The 22962-nt window shown below is 33.9% G+C and overlaps 1 protein-coding gene across 7 annotated transcripts in view; it reads right to left on the bottom strand.

Moving 5' to 3' along the window:
- The window catches only part of KIAA0825 (KIAA0825 ortholog), a 253319-nt gene that overhangs the window by 197316 nt on the left and 33041 nt on the right, over positions 1-22962 (bottom strand). For 6 of the 7 annotated variants that reach the window (XM_030004909.2, XM_030004910.2, XM_030004907.1 and 3 more), the window contains 2 exons: positions 16804-16943; positions 4852-5020 (listed from right to left, as the gene is read on the bottom strand). In XM_030004909.2, the coding sequence (XP_029860769.1) occupies positions 4852-5020; positions 16804-16934 (300 nt within the window). In that variant the 5' untranslated portion in view covers positions 16935-16943. Of the gene's footprint in view, positions 1-4851; positions 5021-16803; positions 16944-22570; positions 22745-22962 lie in introns of those variants that run through there. The other variant, XM_030004911.2, reaches the window with a different exon arrangement.

The following is a 22962-nucleotide window of genomic DNA, read 5'->3' as shown; positions in this document are numbered from 1 at the left end:
TAAGCCTTGGCAGCCTGTCTGTTCTGGTCCACACACACATCTTTGAAACAAAACGGTATGAAAAATTACTCAAGATTTACACAGATAATGACAGGTTTTGCTCACAAAACCAAGACAGGAATTTATAAAATTAAACACTTGCTTTCTATGTTCTGGCTCAGCAGGCAACCATCAAAAAGGCCATTCTAGAGAATAAAATAATCTTCCCAAGGCCCCCTTAAAGAACTAAAATTGAAAACTTGTTAAGAATTGAACAGGCTTAGATCACACGGGGCAGAAGAATAAGCAGCTGTGTATCCTGTCAAACCAAGATGCAGACCGATACATTAACAATATAGCAACCTCTAAATACATCTCAGTTATATGGGTTGGAGAAGGAGAAGGAAGCCAGTTAATAAAGGAGATGAAACCACATGAATGCTCGTGCTGTTTGTACTTCATCTGAGCCTGAAGAGCTCCCCTCTTGGTCCAGAGCCAAGATCTCTGACCGTAGAGCTGCTTCAAGTTCAAAAGGCCATGCAGCAAACAGCAGGTCCTCTTGTCACAGCTCAATGCTTTCTACTTGGCCCAGAATGACACAAATTTAAACACCACTCTGCAGTTGTCGTTAGTATGTATGAGACGAATTGTTTGCATTAAGAAGGTGTCCAACATATGAGTATAAGACAACCCCAAAGTCCCATGGTCACTGAACACCAAAATCTCCTTCCTTTCTCAGAGAAAAAAACTTGCCTGTTACAAACCCACTTTCCACATCCTCAACATTTTTCCTACTGCAGGTTGGCTTTGGGCCACAGTCCCAGGCCCCTCAGCTTTTTACTTGTGAAGACCTGCTCTCAATCCTACAGCTGTACTAAAGCTGACTACAGATTTCCCTATCACAGTCACAAGAAAACTGAGTGAAATTGGTGGTAATCTTGATTTTCTGGGTTTCAGGAACTAAGTAGGCAAGCCTTAGGTGAATCAGGATCTAGACGCCCTCCCACTTGCTCCCCCACCTCCTATTGCTTCTCTCCAGCAGAGAAAAGTGTTGTGGCAAATCACATAAGGGTAGTTCTTTCCACTCATGTCCTTTATCTGGGTCTCCCAGCTGTACTCCATCCTGTAAAGCAAGGCTGGTAAAGAAACAGTAGGCAACCTTCCACCTTCAGAACTAATGATTTATTTAACCTGAAGTATTTAAGGAAATGATCAGTTTTATTTCTTTTCCCATTTCGAAAGAGAGAGAAATAAGTCAAATTTGAGTATGGTATTGCTTAAATATAATAATTTCCAATACAAACTGTTCCATTTTTCTACTGTAGGAAGCTTTCATCAGTAGATAATTTATAAAAATATCAAAAAGACAAACTTCAGGACAAAAACTTCAGTTGGCTTGCTTTTTTTTTTTTCTTTCATGCTTTTGAGTCACAAAAATTTTCAATATTGAAATTTCTACTCTTTGTTCAGGATGACTCAAAACTATTGCACTCTTATGGGAGAAAACAAGACCTTAATTTTCCTATTGCCCTTTACTCTGGAGTGCTCAGTGATGAAAAATAAAAAATAAAAGTCTTGCATCACAGTAGCTAATTCTGAACAAAAGACAGAGTGCATGATTGCCTCCCATAAAGGAAAGTCTTAAAAAATAACAAACTAGCTATTTTTCTTCCATTTTACATCTTTATTTCAGAATGTTTCATGTCAATTTTTTTAATTACAAGCAGGAAACACATGTGGAAGACAGAATAATAAAGGAAAATACTGGTCAAGTATCATTCTATAAAAGCATGTGCATGTGATAGAAGTACGTATACCTAGTTAAAATCTTAAATCATACATATCAATATGCATATACATAAGGCTGATTTGATTTTCTTGTATTATCTACTGAAGTATTCTAGAAAGTTTTGTGTCCCCAAAGAGAATGTGTCTCAGTGTGTAAACTGAAATCCTAACCACTAACCACTGTGTTGAAGAGTCAAGTCTCCACATGTAAACTTCTGGAGTTTAAAGGTTAATTTTTTTTTATGAACCATGCTCAAATACTATATTCTGAAAAGAACAAAACAAGAGAAGCTGTCAAAACAGTGAATGTAACTGATGCCTTTGGATGATGAATCCAAAATGTCTTCCAAGCAAATCCCTACTGCTGTTTTTTAAGGTTAAGCAGAAACATTTTTATTCATGAAAGCTGGCAAGAATCTAAGTATTGTTTCAAGCCCTTTGCAACTTAAAGTAAAGCATTAAAAATAGGGAGCTTCCAGATGCCATCTTAGACTTAGTGTTACTCAGAAAAAGAGCCCCTGAAGTGAACTTTGAAGCTCTGAAAACACAGTGTCATCAAGTCTCTTTGAACATCGCCCATATTGACATAGGCTTTTCTATTTGAAAATTAATCTGTAAAAATACTTCAAAAGATGATGCCAAAACTATTCAAGAGCAAAGGATCCAAATTAGTATCCAAGGTTTTAGAGAAGCATGAAAAATTCTCTTATGAGCACAGAAAGTTAGTGAAAATAATACACAGGAAAACATTTCTGGTCTACCAACTGGACTACTACTTACTACAGACTATGACTCATCATATCAATAAACAAATCCCATAAGATAAATATTTTGTTAAAAAAAGATTTTGTCATTAGTTTAACAGGAACAGAATTTAATGAAGATGTGTTCAGGTACATATTCAGCTTTTAAATATTTATAATTACAAAACAGTACACAGAATGATGAAATTTCACATAATTAACATTTTCAGGCTTCATGAAGAACCTCTCAGTATTTCCATGGGAGTTCACAAATGCATGTGAATATGCTAACCATAAACCTAAACACAGCACCTCAGCCAAAGCACATACAGGACTTTGCACTATTTTTTTAAATTGTTCCAGCAGCTTAAAAGATAAACAAAATACCTAACAAAATAAACACACATAATAAGGGATAACAATGAATAGGGATATTGTCCTGAAGTAGAAGGAATGTTACTGTTATTGAAGATGTATTATATGATATTTAATTAAAAGCTTGCAGGTGAGAAGTTAAGTCAACTGAGTAATTAGTTCAATGGATGGAGATAGACATTTAAGAAAGGTCAGATTGTAATAATTGCATTCATGTTGAATATTATTGAAAATAGTTTACTGCAGATCTGTTTATGGAGCTAAAGATTATCTACTGCGAGTATGACTTTTTACAGATGGATTGTCTATGCTAATCCATACACTCTTTTCATCTGTAGTCTCATCTACACAACAGGCTGGATTATGTAAGAAGTCACGAGCCTGGAAAGAGTGATGTCCCAGTTCCTGAGCTCCACAGATGTTTTCCTGATAAGCTGTGCAGAATTGAGACTTTAAGGCTTCTCACACTTTGCTGTCTGCTTAGCAGCCTGCCACAGAGCCATTCTCAAGGCTTAACTGGACTCTGCAGCCCACAGCCAGACCATCACGCAGTCAGTGTGCTCCTGGGTAGCTGAAGAGCTGGAAAGCACATTTTGTATAAGATATACCCGAAGTATTCCAGAGATGGGGATATTTTGGTGTTTCCCAAACAAATGCCGCCACCTGGTGTTCAGGTATATGGCTTGAATAGACCTCGGAGAAGGAAGAAAGCAGGGAATGGACACAAGTAAGTCATCATGGACATGCCCTCTTCTGAGGGGGTTTAAGTAAGGATCTAAATGGACTAAGAGGAATAACAAAAGACTTTTTAAGTCAGCATTTTTTGGGCTTCTCTCATTTCGTCTAGATCAATTATGACGTAGCAGTCTCTGACACCCTTGAGTGGGGTGATTATTAACAGCAACATGCATACTGATCACCTGTGGTAGAAGGGACAACATCAGTTCTTCACCACATGAACATTAAAGACCTGGTGTTTCTAGAGGTGACTTCCTCATTTGACACAGCTTAATATCCAGTGGACTCAAGGGTGACTGAAAGATCAACAGCCAGTTTTAAGAGTTAAAAACTGAGAGGCGATTTGATGAAGCTTGAGCTCTAGCCAGGAGATAGTCCCAAAGGACAAAATACTCTACTTCTCCACAGAAGAAGAGAAAGTTTTCTTTTGCCAATACATCCAATCTTAGCCTAAAGGTGTTCATGTCCTACAACTAAACCATGACATGGAAGTGACAAAGAACAATCCACTGGATACTGTTTATTTGTCCTGACACTCAAACATATAAACACACATATACATAGTTTATATATAAACTTGCAGGCTGTCATTTCTTGAGGTATCATCCTTCACTCATCTAGCCAATTCAATTTTCCAGACTTCCATTTCCACACATATATTCTGAGGTTAACTGTCAACAAGAATTTTGGATTAAAACACCTTCTAAAATGATGGAATTTTTCATTGAAGTGAAATTTGATTTCTGGTTATGTCTGGTTGTACAACTTGCTGGGACAATCGATGTAGCTCCCACATTTCTAATTAGAAAAAGTAGATAGGAAACTAATGCTTAAATAATGCATAAAGGACAATAACCTGTATTAGATGAGTTAAATTCATAGTGATGGAAGTGAAGAACAACCAGTCACAGTAACAGCCTTGGTGTAGACAGTAACGTCAAGCGTTTTTTACCAATGTGTGTTTACAAAACAGTCCTAGCAGTGCTGAACATGTGGTAGTATCAGTGAAAAGACTTTATCCCAAGTTTGTCTATTTAAGGCATGATCAAAAGGAAACATAACACCCTGCTGCGGACATAAAAACCGTAGTAAGCCTTATAATAAAATTTCTGAACTATCCTCACCACAGTGAAGACTGAAATGAGAAAACTAATTAACCTCAACCCCTTCCCCCCCCATCATATAACAACTTTCCCAAACATTAAAGTCTTTAGTAAACAATATTTACCAGGCTCCTAAGGAACTCCATCAGCTCTCCGTGGTGTGTAGAAGAAGGTCTGAGAGAAGTAAAATTGCAGTTGTTTAGCCACTGAAGGCAGTCAGTTGTGCTCTGTAGTATTTCATCGGTACATATTTCATTTACTTCTGATTGCAGGTCTTTAAGACACTGTTCTATGCTAAAAAAATCAAAACCAAAAATCACAGGATTTTTTTTCATAACTTGGAGATAAAAGCATTTTATATATTCCATATTTCAAAAAGAAAAACTACTTCATATTAATGTAACACTAGGCCGCCTTCTTCATAGATTAAATTACTCTCACAAAATGAGGCCTGAATTTGCAGGATTAACATTTAAATATAGTCAAGCCAGAGCTAAAATAAATTTCCTTCAGGCCAGATTGTACCATCCTCAGTAAGAGTAAGTACTGCCTCAATTCTCAAACAATCTTGTACTTTTTAATAAAGTAGTTAGTGAGTAAGACATCATCCAGCCTAAGATCTGGTCCATGGTGCTTAATTAGCTAAAGCAGAGAATATAAACTGAATCAACTACGATATTCAAAGGTGAATGTGTCATTTTGCTCCTTTAGCAATCAGCAGTTGTTTTATAATATATAACATATATTAATGACTTCTTAAAGACCCATTGACATCACAGAAAATGCTGAAAAGAATTTTACAGTCAGTTGTGCTGAGAAAGCACATCTTTTCTTTCTTGTTTTTGTCATTAGAATACTTGAAAGAAAACCGAGTTTGTTTTCAAGGAGCTGATCCACTCCTTAACATTCATCTAGAATGATAATCCTGTTACGAAACCAGGTGTGGCTGGTATGGTTATTACAGGGATTTCAGTTGCAAAAATCACAAGAACAACTGAATATCCAAAATTATTTTATTTCTATTTGTGTGGACAATTACATGGAAAAAAAAAAAAGAAAAATCCAGAAACAATCTAATTCTATAGCTTTTCCTACATAAACACCTTTTCAGTATTTCAGAACTACTTTTTTTAAAAAGCAATGCTTAATATTTTATATAGTTTCAATTAGAAAATTAGTATTGACTAGATCTAGGCAGATCTAAATTTAATACAAACAGAGCCAACAATATGACTGATGCCAGTTTTGGTTTATTGAAATGCAAAGTGCTTCTTCCTACTATTTGAATTTTATTTTGGAGTATATTAGTTATTCCATTTATGTTCTTACAGCTGATAAGGGATGCAAGGTTTAAGACAAATTAAAATTTAGTTCTTCTTATCTCTACAGAGTTACTGGATTTGATAAGACTCAGCTCTTTACAGGTATTTCAGTGTCAGATACTTTTGATCATATTACTTTCTATTTTCATTACATTAACCAAAAAACAAACTTGCCTATTATACTGCCACTTGCCTCTTTATTTTATAGATATAAAGTATGGCTGTTTTTCTTTAGCTGCTCTCTAACATTTTCAAACTTGACTAGTTTTGGCAAAAGAAGACAAAAGAAGATTAGAAAAGAGGACAGGAAGAGGAGAAAAGGAGAATGAGAGGAGAGGGAAGAAAAGAAACTGGAAAACAAATAAAATCTTTCAGTGTATTACAAGCTGTGAAAAAATACTAAATTAAAGACCCCCAGTTTTCAAAAAAAAAGGAATTTTTTTTTTTTAATTAGTAACATTGAATAAAGTTTTTCATTTTTTTCTGCATAACTTCTCTGTATGGAAAGATTAATTTTCCATGAAATATCACCTTTTGGGACGTAACTATTTTTATTAAAAATATAATCTTCTTTGAATATGAATTTTTAAAAAAATCTTAAAACATTACTAACCCATATAAATTTGTAACAAGAAATAAGTGATGAAAGGCCATTCTGAATATCACCCACTGACTGTACTTTGCCATTTAATTCTGCCTGCAGTACTGTCTTCAGGATGTGGAAGAAGTATTTATTTGATTTTCTACTGGATTTTGTCCTTTATTGAGTGATTTGCATTTTATTCTTTTACAGATGTTATGCAATGCACCCTAAATTCCTACGAGCTGTCGCATTCTGATCAACAGCAATAAAGTAAATCAGTGTCATCCGTACCTTTGGGAACTGAGTCTGTTAGTTTGAACTGACATTTTAAAAGAACAGTGGAAAAAAATAAGCAAATGATCACATTAAATTAAGTTTAGAGATAAGCAGTAGTATGCATTTTCCTTTTATTTTTAAGTTACCTACAACAAGCATAAAAGAGAGAAGTGTATTTTTTCCCAGAATGCCGTCAAGATATATCATCTATGATAGGTTTTGCTTTGTGCCTTTTGTTTCTTTAAAATACAGTACTAAATAATAACAAGCTGAATATGAAAACTGCAACAACTACAATTATAGAATGCAAGGATGATCATAACAATCTAAGTGCAGAAAAAGTGTAGCATTTTGAATGTCAGAAAAAACATACATAAATTGTTTCCAGAACTATGACTATACAACTTCTACAAAAAAATTCATCAAAATAAATAGGTCATTTTGAACAGCTTATTTTCCCATATTTAACTGTATTCATTAAGAATTATGGGTATATTTGTTTTATGTTTAAAAGACATGAGGCAAACCATTCAAAGTGTATCTACTCTATCAAAATGAAGTCACCACATTTTATAGCTGCATTATCTTCAGAAAACCAAATTCAGTAACTACAACTAATGCTAAAATATATAAAAACTTTTAAAACTTATAAATATATGGGTGGCCTGTAAAACACTTCTACAAAATTGATACAAAACTCTTAAGACTTTCCTGAGCATGACTGAGTTCAAAATGAAGTGCACTGAAACAAGTATCTTCCCATCATCAAAGGACCTTATCAGGAGCACAAAGGACCCCCATGGCCCACTCAGGTCCCTGATGGGATAGCCCAGCCATGAATACCAATTCTAAACTTGACAAAAGATTGGCATGCATCTTTTTAACTTGTGAAACCTGTTCTCAGGACTATGAAACTAAATGCCTTCTTCATAGACCTTGACTCCTGGGACACTATCAAAGGCTTTTATTGCAGTGTGCTGATGTGTCTCATTCAAACATACCCAATAGATTACAGCACTGTGCATTGTAAAAGGGACTACTGTCATTCGGCTGTGCCAATCTGCTTCAATTACAAACCAGTTTTTACACTCATCTTTTGATATATGAATCTGTGTGCAAGCCAATAAACTACAAGCTATGAATAGGCTACAGCCGTTCTCAAGACCAGATATTTTGGTAATTTGTCCCAACACTGATAGAGGGATTAGGTGGATACCTTTCAGTGGCCCTCCCTGTAGATACAAATCATGATAAGTCTGTTCATTTTATTTAATCCTTTTATCCCAATAAACATTGAATTAGGACTAAAACTGTTTTTGATTGAATAAAACTATTTTCATTCTGTTTACTTACAGCATACTGTAGGTAAACATGGTCTCAAAAGCATTGCTATTTCTTTTAAGATTTTTGTCAACACTTAGTATTACTAGAACATGGTTAATTATAGGTACTTATTCCTTCACATGAATTACATCATTAAATTAAATATTTAGGAATTTGGTTACCTCTGAAAAAAAAAAAAAAGGCATTTTAATGTGTATTATCTGGGTTTAGAAAGGAATCATTTTAAACAAAATACTTCCGCCAAATGGGATTAAAATTATTCTCACTGTGTAGGCTAGTATTTAAAACTTTGTAATTTCCTATCAGTTTAGCGAGAATGAGACTTTGATTTCCTTTTTTAGAAAGGAAATTTGCTGAAGTTTTAGAAACTGTAAACAAAATATATAACGTTAATGTGAAAAATGTGCTTAATGTATTTAATGAATTTTATCCTTCAAAGAACAATTACAAAAAGCCATATAAAGTGCTAAATCCCCCCCCCCCCCCCCCCCCCCCCCCCAAATAAGCCTTTTTCATTCAGGTTTAACTGCAAATAGATCTTATTAAGTTCAGTGGAGTACTTTTTTCTGAAGAAATTGAGGCATCAACCCGTATGATGTCAACTGACACTATACACGTACGACAGGAGGGTAAATTGTCTTAAAATCTTGTGCAGTCAATGGAAAAATACAATCATGTCTTTCTGCAACCCTACCTAAATCAGGAATACAAGATCTGGAGTACAACAGGTAAATCAGACACACTTCAGTACTTAATGCTTTTTCCTAGTTTACTATTGTTAACTGCTTCTATGCTCCATATGCATGTTTTTTGAAACATCCTCTGAAACACTAAACCTTAATGATAAGGCGAGGCATACAATTAATGTTTTAGGTGCTCAGGTACCAATGTTGGGACATCGCTGAACCTAGCCAGCAGGTGCTTAATTCTTCTGTTGGAAATTAGCCTACTGGAACTACATCAGAATAGCTGTTCCTGGTCAGTTGGAACATCTCCAGGTCTATGACAGTGGTCACTAGGAGATGCCAACAAAGAATTAAAAAAAACAAGAGAAAAAAATGTTAAGATTTCTCAGAATATTTTCATCATCTCTAGAAGTTTGTGACACAAGGACTTAAATCAGATAGTGTCCTAGTATTTAACAGCCCTCAATTTTTCTTCCACAGACCATTCTATCTTTCTTTGAACCTGTGGAACTGTTCAGACAAAAACCAGAAAAAAATAGTCACCTAACTACTGAATAAGGAGTTTTTCACTGAAATAGCGTCTCCTTTTTACAGGTGAGGGTTGGGTTTTTTTTTACAAACTAAGCAAGTTTCTGTTATGTTATCTGTGTCCACACTGGAGTGCTTTTCTGGAGTAGCATGTTGATACCATTTGGTAAGTATTCCTGTTACTGATTTGTTATTGATTTGTTATTAGTTAGAATTAATCATATTTAGTTTTAATATTTTAGCAAAATCATATGTATGATGTATTTTATATACCAATCAGTGTCTGTTGCAAAACCCCTGTATAGCCCCGTACCAAGGCCAGAGAAATTGGCTAAAATCATCTAATAGGAACATTTAGAACTTAGAGAACAGGATAAAGAAATTAAAAACCTGATTATAAAAGAGTTTGGTTTGACTAAAAAGTAGAAAATTGTGAAGCATAAGTATGGGAGTGTTAAGTTTGAAATGTAGCCTTAGGAACTTAGGAGCTTAGAAAATGTATAATGTGTAACCGTAAGTATTGTTCAAAATCATTTAACCACAGAAGTTTTGACAAAGATTGGTAGTCTTGTAGTGTTTGTTTTGAAAACTAAGGAAACCGTTATGGACACCAGTTTGCTGCTTGGAGACACCTGAGAGGTCAAGAAACGGACGAGTGAGGAAGACTATGAAAGACCACCAGAGGACTCCTGAGGACCACCAGAGACCTTCACTGCGCCTGCGTAAAGGACATTTACATATGCTAATGATTTCCCGGAAGTCTAATGAATATGTATAACTTTTCTTGGAAATCTAATGAATATGCATCAATAAGTCCTAATATAAGGTGTATTGTTTTGGTGACAGGTGTGCGTGGTTCGTGAGAGGACTCGCCCGCGCACCCGGCCGTCAATAAAGAAGTGTCTGCTTATCTACACTAAACTGGTGTCGATAAGTTCTTCATCCCGAGCTTTTCGGTAACATTCCCACTGTAGACAGCCACAGTCTGAGAACTCCTAGGTGCTCTTATTTATTAAATTAATGACAGTTTTTAGGAATAACCTAATCATGTGGAAAGACTGCTTTTTAAGTGGCTGCATCAATGGACAAACAGTTACAAAGCAAGTACTATAATGGAACTGATAGTGTAAGCTCTGTCATACTGATAAAACATTATTTTGAAAAGCACAGTATCAAAATGAGGGTTGCTGTCTCCATATATCATTTCCCATTGCCTAAGATTACTATGAGTAAGTTGAAGGATCATCTTCTAACTCCTTTCAATTTCTAACAAGCACTGTTTCAATTTATTTCATACAGCATATGGAACAGCCATAAAATGACAATGAGATTGGTTAAATTAAACTGCTAAGCTATAAACTGAAATTATCTTTAAACCTCATGTTACTTATGCTTAAGATCCTCATATTCATGGAGATCTGCTTTTAGAATCAGCTTACATGTCTTTTATTAGGAAGAGACAGTTTGTTTTAAAAATAATGAAATAATTGTTTGCACTTTTTTGAAGATAGAACCACTAACATAATACTACTTTGTTATTATCATGTATATTCATTAAGAAGCATGACTGCTAAAGATACAGGGCATTTTGTACAAAATCAGTCATATCATTTGGAAACCTGTGTGTCAGAGGACCTGCTGTACGCATGGAGTAATACGGAATCTTTGAGAAATACTTTTACCAGTATAATTCCCACAGGCATTTTCGTTGTTACACTTTCTCCCATGGTAAAAGAAACATGTTGTTTTATTTCATGAAAGCTGACCTACCAAAAAGGAAATACTAAGAAAATTTCTCGTGATCTACAGACAATATCATGAGGTCATTGCTGATGCCCCACCACTACCGTGTATGAATTTAATCAAAAATATAAGTAACTTATTTTCTAGTAACTTTTAAACTGCCAGATTCAACCTACCTGAAAAAAACATGAAGATTCATGCAAAGAATGTTTTGAGAACTTTGTCTTGAACAGGAACAAGAGGCTTTACCAAAAATGTCTACTTAACATCTTGCACGTTCCTGCAATGCTTATGACAACCTACAGTAACACTCATGGTACATTGTATCTCTGAGGATTTCTAAAATTCTGAAAAAAATGAGATTATTGTAGTTCCAGGCCTATAATGTTTATGCTGTTCCATTCTAGTCTATCTGACCACTAGCTTATTCTTTCTGGCATGTCCATTTTCTTACTCCAACTGCATAAACAGATGAAATTCCTTTTCATATTTTATGTTCTTTACAATGGTGACCTCACCAGCAGAGGAGAAAGCCAGAGGAGAAAGCCAGAAAGTAAAGCTGCTACTGCTAATAATATAGGGGTTTTTTATCACATCATATTTGTGTATATGTTAACATTTTTTCATAGTTTGACTATATTATTCTCTTATTCCTATTTTGTATCTAAGTTCTATTCAAAATAAAATAATACCAGTAAGAATGAAGTTTAAAATTATTTTGTAAGCAGCAATATAAAACTGATGGAAATACTGACTACAAAAACTGTACCTCTTTAGAAAAACTCTGTTAAGACAAATATGTCTTGATACTTAAAACCAGCAATTCTTTAAAATATTATTCTGAAAGTTACAGGCTTATTATAAAGACAAAAGCCTTGAAAAAGTTAACTTCCTCAAATTCTTCTTATTGTAATCTTGGACCTTAAGACATAAAACAAAGACGTAGCACCTGCTTCAAGCACTTTGCAAGCTACTTCATCTCTCTACTTTAGCTACTTACAAAACACATCCACCAAAGCTGTAAAGTAATTATACCACTGAAACCAGAAAGAAATAGAATGGTGATTACTTTGCTGCACCTCAGCAAGAGAAACTTACTCAACAGCTTAACCATACAAGAACCATCAGTTCTACCTGAACCACTGCCTACCTTTAACTTCCAATCTTTTAAAGACTTGAGATATTTCAGTCCACAGGATGTAAGCTTTGCCTTGGTAAGTTATTTCAGAAGACCAGCAGTGAAACATAGGAGGCTTTCAACTCCATTGACCAAAATGTGATAGTAACAAATAATGGCTAAAAAACCATTATCTCATGTATTGTCATATGAAATTATTTGGGAAATTTCGCAGTGCAGTCCAACATACGATTACAGCTTCTGTAGATGTACGTGACAGCTAACTACCTACCTAAGATACTGACAGAATTATAATCACTGCATATTGGAGTAAAGAAACTGTGTGCCTATTAAAATAGCCCATCTCTGAGAAACTCTTTGCTGTCCAGCTTAGCAAGGTGATAAGAAATAACTATCCCGAACTCAGTGATCATGCACAAAGACAACACAGGCTGAATAGGAATAAAATTACATTCCTTTCTCAGCTTTATTACTTATTCCTAGCAATTAGTCCAGGGCAGTGAGTAGACAGATACTATTTTGACAAAGATTTTCGTAACATTATTCTAATATCTTTACAGGTACTAAATTCTCAACTGAATACTACAGTAATGCACTTGTACAGCAAGCAGGTTACATTCACACAGAAGAGTCAAATTCTTTTTGAGAGCTGTGATAAATATTAGGTCCAAGTAAAACTGATAAAATTTTCAATTTCATCCCTCTACTGTTAGCCCTAGTTTGAAATTCTCCCAAATACTCAACCACTATTGGGATTTTGGATGGAGATGCCAAGATTTTGCTAATTCTTTTGAATAACAGGCAAGTGAGGTGTAGCTGCTTCCTGAAAATTCCAGAAAGGAATAAGACAAGATTTTCTTCAAAATAAAAGATAAAGATAACTCTTGCAGCTCATCTTAGTTTAACAACACATGAGCCCTTGCACACTTCAATTCTGATACAGGAACACAGAATAAGACAGCAGTGCTTAATACCCTCTTTGAAACTCCTCCATCCCTTTGTTGTGAGGTAATGATAGTGGGAAGTATTTCTATGCAAATCAGCAAAGTTATGATCAACAACTGGAAAAAGTCATACTAACATCCTTATTGAGGTACTTTCCAGATAGTCCTATTATTCGCAAGTTAAGGATCTTGTTAGTTGCTCAAATAATGATTACCATTTATATTGAACAGTTCTGGGACAAGATGCAATGCTATAAGCACTTATTATTATTGACCTCACTGAAGCCCTTCAAAAAAGACCTTCCTCAAAATCCCAGATGACTGAATTACTGTTAATTAGACAGACAGTCAGGTTGAAGTTTATCAGATTGAAGTCAAATTAAGCCTTTGTGAAAAGTCACACAAAGATACAGTCTCCAGTGTATTGTGGAGACACAATTATTAGTAAATAATTTTGTTGAATTCTGAGTAATTGTTCAGTTGAAGACCTAGAATACCTCACACTGTCCTACAGACTCATAGAATCTATCGTCACTTTATCACCACTAAAAGGCAGCCAATCACTCACTGAAGAAAGAACTGAATACACACAAAAAATCAACTGCTGAAGAGATTTCATGCTTACAATCACTTTCAAGTTATACACTATAAGCTTGGTTTCAAGCTCTGTACGTTACTTTCTGCTTATAAGTATTAAATATCAGCTGAAAGTTTAGTTCTGTGGATTGCTCAAAAATTAACTCTTACTAACTCTTAATCCTCCAATTAGGAAAAAAAAATCTAAGACTAAGTTTTGATGAATAGTAAAAGTCAAACCAAATGTGAGGGGAAAGACTGAAGACAAATGGCCATCCTGATGAAATTATGAATATAACTTCGCACTTTAGAATAACCCAAGACTACCATTGCACATAAAACTCACCAGCAATGACTATAGTTTTGAGAGTTCATACTCACCTGCATCTATAAACTGCTGTAAAAATAAAGTTAACATTCAAGTGTATTAAGAGCTCTGTTATATAATAGTGAATGAATGAACCACTTACTCCCTTAAAACTTACAAATAAAACAATTTTGCACAGATGGATTTTTTTTTTTTTTTTTTTTTTTTTTTTTTGCTATAAGACCAAATAGGATTGGTAAAATACAAAAATACTGAAGGTAATTCAACTGCTGGAAAGCATATCTGATTTGTTGTGTCACACAATTTTATAAAAGCTATTCAGTTGGAAGGCAATAAATGAGCATTCAAGTGATTTACACACTTTTGGATCATAATTTTTTACACAATGTTTTATTTTTAAAAATATATATATGCTGTATACTATTATGTTTATTCTCTGTGGTATAATAAAATCATAAATCTATCTGATGAAAAATGGATTGTATTCCAATTGTATCACTGTAGCGCATAGAGCTGCTCTTATCATACCACTTACAAAGATCAATGGTAACTTGAAAATGATTTCATTCCATGCTACCTCTAATATATTAGCAATAAAAGGACTCTTTTTAATTTAAAAGTCACATCAGCCGCTGTCCATCTTCTTTTAAACTCCTCTCCATTTCTGAAACTGACATATTACCGGAGCAAAATATCACCTGGTAACTACAGGGCTACTTTCTGATTTTCCTTGTGAAAATTAGTCTAAAAACTAGCTTAAGTGTCAATTCAGCAGAAATATAAAGCTTTTCCTGACATGTGTTGCTGTGTACCACACCCTAATCCAAATTCCTGCTCTCCTTTGATAAAGTTCCATTTGGATCTTACAAAACTTACAGTGAAAGGCTCTTCTAATTTGTAGGACTATGTACCTAAAACAGGGACAATCAGCCTTCTTAAAAATGTACGAATAGTTTCACTGTGATGATGTTAACATAAACCATAACATAAAATGTTAACTGATAAAAAGTACCACTAAAAGGAATGAACAGCTGGCCTGCTTTCCCACAGCCAAAAGTTTTCTCAACCAGCAGCATACATTTTACACAGATTAAAAACAAAAATAGTAGTAAAGCATGCATTCCGAAGACTCATCTTGATAATAATCTTTCTAACTCTCAGGCTGGCTCTGCATGATGATGCAAAATCACTTTTATTTGGTACCTGAAGAGGTGACAACACATCTGCCAAAACCACTGATAATGTTCTTTCCCAGATCTATAAGACCATAGCAACTCAAAATTTAAGTACCTATAATTGTGTTATGACATCAACTGAACTCTAAATAAGTATCTACATTTCACTGATGTCAATAGCTGGCAAGTTGTAATATGAAATTGTACTATGCAATGGTCCACAACAGCATATTTCCCAGATTTCCCAGATCTTCACTATCACTCCTACCCTGGGTTTATTACTATCGCAACTACATTTGTAAACACTAAGTTTTTAACTTAAAATGTTCAAAATGTGAGATAAGAAAAATATAAATAAAAAGCCTGAAAAATCTCTCAGTCTGGCATAAGCAATATAAGAATAATTCAGAGATGACTATAAAACAGTTTTCAGTGAGATACAGCAATGGTTTACTTCCATTCTTCAGGAAGCTGTTTGGGAGCAGACAGAGACCTCTCACAAATGTGGGCTTCATTAAAATTACACATTCTTAAAACAGATGTCATTAAGGGCATTCCTTGAAATTATACAACTCTATAATGTGCACTGTTACCCAAAGGCAAGAATTTTCAAAATTTAATAGAAAATTATGCTATTTGTTATGTCTCTGAATGTACACTTATTTTTTTAAAGAGGCAATTAGTTTATTGGCTTAAGTGCATCTTTCACAGGTCAAAGTATTTTAAAGGTACTAAAGAGTTTAGCCGCAAAACACGGCCACCACTTTTCAAATAAGGCACAAAACCTTGAGCTGATTTTTTTGCAGTCATGCAAAAAATCCACATCAACAAAGAACTCTTCCAGTACTCCACTGTTTCTATAGCATTGATTTTTGGAAACCAGTATGTTACAAAGAAGTGGACAATGACATGTATTACAAAACAAATTCTGGTTAGAAAATCTTTTATTGCAGCATAACACTTTCAACTGAAATAGGTAAAATAATGGCTTGTATAAGAAAGATTATATATGTTAACTTACTTGCTTTTTATACTTCCATTGGAAATGCTTAAAGAACATACTGAGTTCAAATTTTGCTTTTTTCTAAAATTCTGTAGCTCCTTTAGTGAATAAAAATTCTATCTCAAAGCTGTAGGAAATACAAATGTCACGGGAATACACATTTTCTTCCTCCACTATCACACCTACTGCAATAATTCCTAAGATTAAGATGATTCAACTGTTAAAAATATCATACAGAGAAAGACTATAGCACAAAAATTATATGGCATTAAAAATTTGTTCAATGCTCCAGTGGTTAAGGTAAAATTACTACTGAAATAATTATCAGAATTTTAACCTACAACTAGAAAAGAAAGAAGGGAAAAGCCGTATTTCTTCCTAAATGTAATGACTTTCACTAATATTTTGGATACAAATAAACTACTCTTTACCTAGAAGAGTTCTTCTTTATTTTTTCATCAAGATCATGAAGGATTTGTTGAAACTCCAATTCTCCAGGAAGGACATTTAACAAACAGTCTAAATTGGAAGAATCAAGAGAATACTCTCCTCCCCATTCCATTTTCAGAATCTGTAAAATAGATACAGAAAAGTGGTTAAATAATGAAAAAAATCAGACTAAAAAAAAATGAAAAAAAATCAGACTAAAAGTATCAAAATATACAACATTTTGTTCCTTGGAAATACTTAGATTAATAAGGGAAGCATTTATGTAGGGAATTACAAAATCAGTGTTGAATAGTAAACCTTCTGCATGCTTCTAAGTAGAGTGCTACAGAGAGGGACACCTGTAAAATAAAAGCTGAGATAAATTTCATAATATCTTGCATTTTTTTGCTTTAAAAAATCAGTTCTTTTACCTTAATCAAAGTAGCAGCTTTCTTTTTTTTTTTTTTTTTTTTAAGATTTAGAAAGAAATTTCTCACTATTATAAATGGAAACTATAAAGACATTAGAAAGTAAATTTATTTTCTGTGTGCTTATAATTTCTGTCCAAGGAGTAACAGCTTTGTGGAAATTAAGCACATCATTGCAAACAACTAGAACATAAAAATCCAGACCAAAACACTATAATGTACCAGAAAACAGATGTCATCCTGCTTTGTACACATACTCAATAAATACTTTGCCAAAACACAGGTCAAATCCACTGGCCTACACTAAATCCCAAGAGTCTTCATATCAGAAGTAAAGCATTAGCAGAATTATTTTTTCCTGTTTTCTGTTTCTTCTGTATTATCTTTTTTGAGAAATAATGAAGTTGATTTTACAACCAGTGGTAACTTGCTACTGAAGTTAAAGGAAAAATTACATAAAAAGCAGAAACTTCTTAATAACCAGTATATTTCATGTCTACTATTTAGTATTTAATAATACTATTCATATTGCAGTAGTAACATGAGGAACAAACATAACTATTCAGATGCACACAATGTTTGAGCAAGAAAATATAATGAATTAATAAATACACTATTTTTCTTACAAGCAATATTCTTTTATGAAGCAATTACAGTGTTGGTTAGAAATTTACCTAGAGGCACCTACTAGAAAAATAGATTGAGAATATTTCTAGGTGAATGGTCTACAAGACACATGCTCCAAAAGAACATCAGATTAAGATTTAAGGTCAAGATGATAGTTTTTGGTCAAATATGAGTGTAGATCTACAAGGAGCAGAACTGCGCATTCCTTCAGCAGAAATGACACTTCTGATTCTGGTTTTGTTCTTTCAAAGCAAAGTTAGAACAAACTGAAGGTCCTTTAAAGTCTACTGTCTCGCACATCTGAATTAACAGCACAATACTACAAAATATTTCATGGATATATAATTTTCTTAAATTCTCAGAAGCTACAGAATACCCCTTTGCAAATAACAATTCAAAGACTTTCAACATTTTGGAATGTAGCTGAAACTCAGTCACCCTTCTGGTTAAAAAGTTTGGATGTAAACCAAATACATCACGTAACACATCGAGGGAAGATTAGTCTTTGAATATAAGACTCCAAGCATCTTAACAGATGTTACTGCAATTAAAGACACTGTAATTAAAAGTACACGTTAAAAAGCACTCTCCCAAATGCTGAAATACTTGTCAGTTGCTCTGGCAAAAACACAGTAGGCCAACTTTGGAAGGTTCTGCAACCAATGGAAAACCATTAAACAGCACTTTACAGAATTGAGATAAAAGGAATACTGAAAATACAGTTGTTCACTCATGTATGATACTACATATATTCAGACATGGTCACACAAATCTATTCCTTTTTCTCTTCAGAAATATCTCAGGTTTTATACAGAATGTGATGCTAACTCTATTCAATACCTATAACTCAAACCCATCTTTTATTCAACAATGCTTGCAGAACAGTCAATGACTGGTGTAAAATGTACTGTATAATAGATACATGTAATGCAAAAATAACAACAGCTTGGAATGATTCAGAGTTTTCATATAATAGCTGCACAATCAAAATTTTATATTTATATTTATTCCTAACTCGTTTCCTTACAGGATAGCCAAAAGAAGCTTGTGATCCTCAGAAAAATATCAGTATAGTTTACAGACCACTTACTGTTTGAAAAATTCATCATATGAAAAAAAATCACCTTGTAAACATGACAGCCTAGTTTTCATGTATGCATTCCTGTAAGACTTCTATGTCATACTTCTTCGGTTCACTTGTCAAAACAAGGTAATTATTCCTTTCGGTCTCAGTTTAAGGGGGAAAAAGCAACATTTGATTATTTAGTTTTCAGATGTTGTTTTAGATGGTCAATAGTAACTTCTTCTTAGGAAAATCTAAGGATTTCTCTAATACAAGACTGTCATATGAAGAAGCAAAATACAAAAATGTTTTGGAAGGAAAAAATAAGTACATAAAGATATAAATTAATACAAATCAAGCAGAAATTCTACTGTTACTTAGCATAACCAGTGTTAGGGCCCTGGGTGGACTAATAGGCTTTAACAGCCTGATGACCTGGACCCTCAGTGGAACTAGACTATCACACCAGTGCCTGCCCCACTTGCCTCCCTTGGGAGCAGTAGGATGGGCATCAGCTGGCAGGGTCCCTCCCCTGCCATTTGGGTTATCCCCCTTCTCCCCCAGCCCCCGAAGAGCAGCCAGCCATTGCTGCTCCCTGACAGCCAGTTTGACACAGCCCTCCTCTGATGGCAAAGATCAATTTTTGTTAAGAAATAAAGAAATTTCTTAAAATTTTTATTATTTGTAATAATATGGCGGAATAACTCTTGTTTTGAAACTCCAAATTCTTTTAAAGTATTTTAGACAGTAATAACCCATTTCTTCTGCAAAGGAGATTCATTTAACACTTGTTATTATGCTGCAAGTATCATTCCATCATATTTCTATTTATTATTACAGTGAAATATTGTATGTTTTGATACAAACAGTCTTTGAGAACCTGCTTCAGATGCAACTCAGTGTGTCCCTATCTGCAATAAGTATAGTTCTTTTCAAACGTATTAGAGGACCATTCATCATCATAAAAATGATGTAGCTGTCAATCTTTTTGGTAGCTACTCAAGAAACTTAACCTATGTACAGTGTAGGTTAAAAGAAATATTTTTCAGGTCTCTTAATTTAACTGATGGCATCGATGCAATTTAACTTCACTGTAGCAATTCCCCACTTCTAACAAGCCTAACGCCAAGAACCAATTTTTATTGAAAACAATTAGGCCTATTCAAAAAAACATTATGGAACACTTGATACAACAGATACTTCTTGCTTTTTCAATTCATTTAGTGTTTACCACCAAAGAGCACTTTTTCTTTTTTTTTTTTTTTTAGTTTTTTTCTTTTTCAGTGTCAATCAAAAGGAAGCAATCTTCTCGTAAAAGTACTACATAAAATGACACTTAGTTCAAATTGGATATTTCTTCATTCTGATAATTCAATAAACATCACTGTAAAAACCTGCCATTACAAACATACATGGAAGACTCCATGGGATTTCTAAGATTAATTTGTAATTTTTATATTTATTATAATAAGCATTTGTTCTCAGACATACAGTTTGGAAAAGTTGTGTGGACCTAAAACTTGAATAGATTTTTGTATGAGCACTTTTGTTGAATTTATGCATGTACAATATATCTCTATCTATGTATACATCACAATATTTAATTACAGATTCATAGTCTAACATACTGTAGATATGCAGCTAACAGACATCTCCCACTTCTTCACACAAACACTATTCTTTTTAAATAAAAATTATGAGTCCTTCCTTACACTGGGTAAAAAAAATACTAGGTCATGTTTATAGCATACAAATCCATCCCAGCATTTTTAGAAACTTTGTAAAGGTTGACAGACTTATTATGTATTGGTAAATGCTCAGTACTGTTACTCCTTTATCACCCTATAGCACTTCAGCCAGTTAAGATTCTTGTTTTGACTTCAGTGGGTTTCGGTTATCACTGGACACCATGGAAAATGTGAGGCAAATTTTGTATCATAGTTACACAGAACACCTTGGGGGGCAAAAAAAATCTAAATACAGTTTTAAACTTCAGTTCACCTGGAGTTTCCTCTGAATCAATTGCCTAAGTCTAGTGGAAAATCAGGCAGGCTGTTAGGCCTTTTGAAAAAAATTTTAGTACATACATGTTCAAGAAAATCATAGCAGAACTAAAGCAGTAAGTATAAAGTTAGACATGGTTTCTCATAATGATTGATCGCACTTTGTTAAACTTCCAACTAAACTTTAAACTTTCATGGGTTTTCAAATGCCCTCTATACATTTATGCAAACTCTAAGAAAACTAAGGAGCCTTAGGCAGTATACCATTTCATACAATGCAGATCCAAAGAGATCTGTCTCTGAGCACCATTGCACCTACTTGACCAAATTACACAGTAGGTTTTTAGAAAAAAGACAAACCAAACCATTAAGGTTTCAATAAACTCCAGAAGTAGGCTTTTATACACACACTACCGTGTATGAAATAATCTAAAGAAGTTATCTAAAGCTAAAAAGAATCTACTACTTAAGCACTGGCAGGTATTTAATAGAACCAAAAATTTATGGGGTGTCACATTAAGTAAATGATGTATACTTGGGTAGAAGGTCTTAATTCCCAGTATCTCTAACCTGTTAAGGCCTGAATGTGAAGCAATATATAACAGATTTATTCCAGCTAATTAAATGAACCCCAAATAATTTTAACATAAATGGTTTGACAAAGAGAATTAAATACCAAGTTTGTGTCTAATGGCTGAAGAATAAAAAAATAAAAACCTCTTCAATTTCATTATGATAATTTAGCTTCCTGATTTATTACAGAAAAAATGTTTTGGTTGTATCCTAACTTCTGTTATTCACCACAACCAGCACACTTGTGTAAACAAACTTCTTTAGCGGATAAAAAAACAGCAGGCTGATATTGTTTTGTTCAAATCACTCATTTCTAAACCAAGATTTGTATAAACTGAATCTCATTATTTTAAAACTCCACAATTCAGTCTTTTAAAAGTCATTCAAGAGTTAAAGAACTCATGACCTGTCACTAATTTCATTCAGTTAATGCCAGTGTACTATTTTAGTTCTTGTATAATGAGACACTTATTCCCAAACACTTCAAATATTACCTTTAGTATATTTCAAGATAACTTTTAAATAACTGTTTATATTTTGAATTTAAACAGTAACTTGTACATATAAAATATTTAGAAACTATTACCTAATACATTTATTCATTTAGCAGCATTTTTTCCAGATATAATATTCCACACTTCAGCACAAAATGTTTTGTCTAAGTGCAGTCCAAGCACCATGGCAATCAAATTTTCTGGACTGTTACTTTACAGCCAATCTAAATATTTGAAAACTTACTTTAACATTATATGAGTTTTACCCCTAGAGCTCTCATTCCACCCATATCCAGGACAATAAAAGAAAATTGTTATCATTAGCAGTACTTTAAAAAGAGGATGTCAATGTACTCGTGATTTGAAAACAGGGATATTTCAAATTGCAGCACTATATGTACAGAGAGCTAGCCAAATCATTGAAGCTTTTTACTGGTACTGCTTCTTATCTTACAGGAGATATCTCTTTATTGCCCTAGCATCCTTGCAAAACTAAAAGGGGATGAGAGAATTGACAAGATTTTTCATCACTCAGCTTACACTTTCAAACCATAATCTTAACAATGATTTCCTTTATGTACCTTTAGTTGCACAACTGTTCCCAGCCGCTTTACAGCACAGAAGATGTCATCTGCAATCGCACAGCAGGCAGCAACAGTGATGGCAATGGCTTGAGATAATACTATTCAATGTGAAATTCCTACTGTTCTGGACTCCACATCGTCTGAATATTTAAAGTTTTTTCGCAAACCACATAGAGCTTACACAAGAAATACATTTAAAAATTATGATTACTTGAGCCCTACTCTGACACAGTAAAAGCTGCTTACCCAATTTTCTGTGGTAAAAATCCTTTCAAAATTGTAACACTGTTTAAAATGAAGACTGATAAAAGAAAAAGAAAAATTAAAAATTCTGTCTATAAAAGAACATGACCTGTTTTTGTTTCTGCTAATAGGCAGGTATTGAAGAT

Source organism: Aquila chrysaetos, chromosome Z (genome assembly GCF_900496995.4).
Source record: "Aquila chrysaetos chrysaetos chromosome Z, bAquChr1.4, whole genome shotgun sequence".
NCBI classification, from domain to species: domain Eukaryota; kingdom Metazoa; phylum Chordata; class Aves; order Accipitriformes; family Accipitridae; genus Aquila; species Aquila chrysaetos.
The sequence above is the reverse complement of the archived record's forward strand: the minus strand, read 5'-3'. Positions and strand labels throughout refer to the sequence as shown.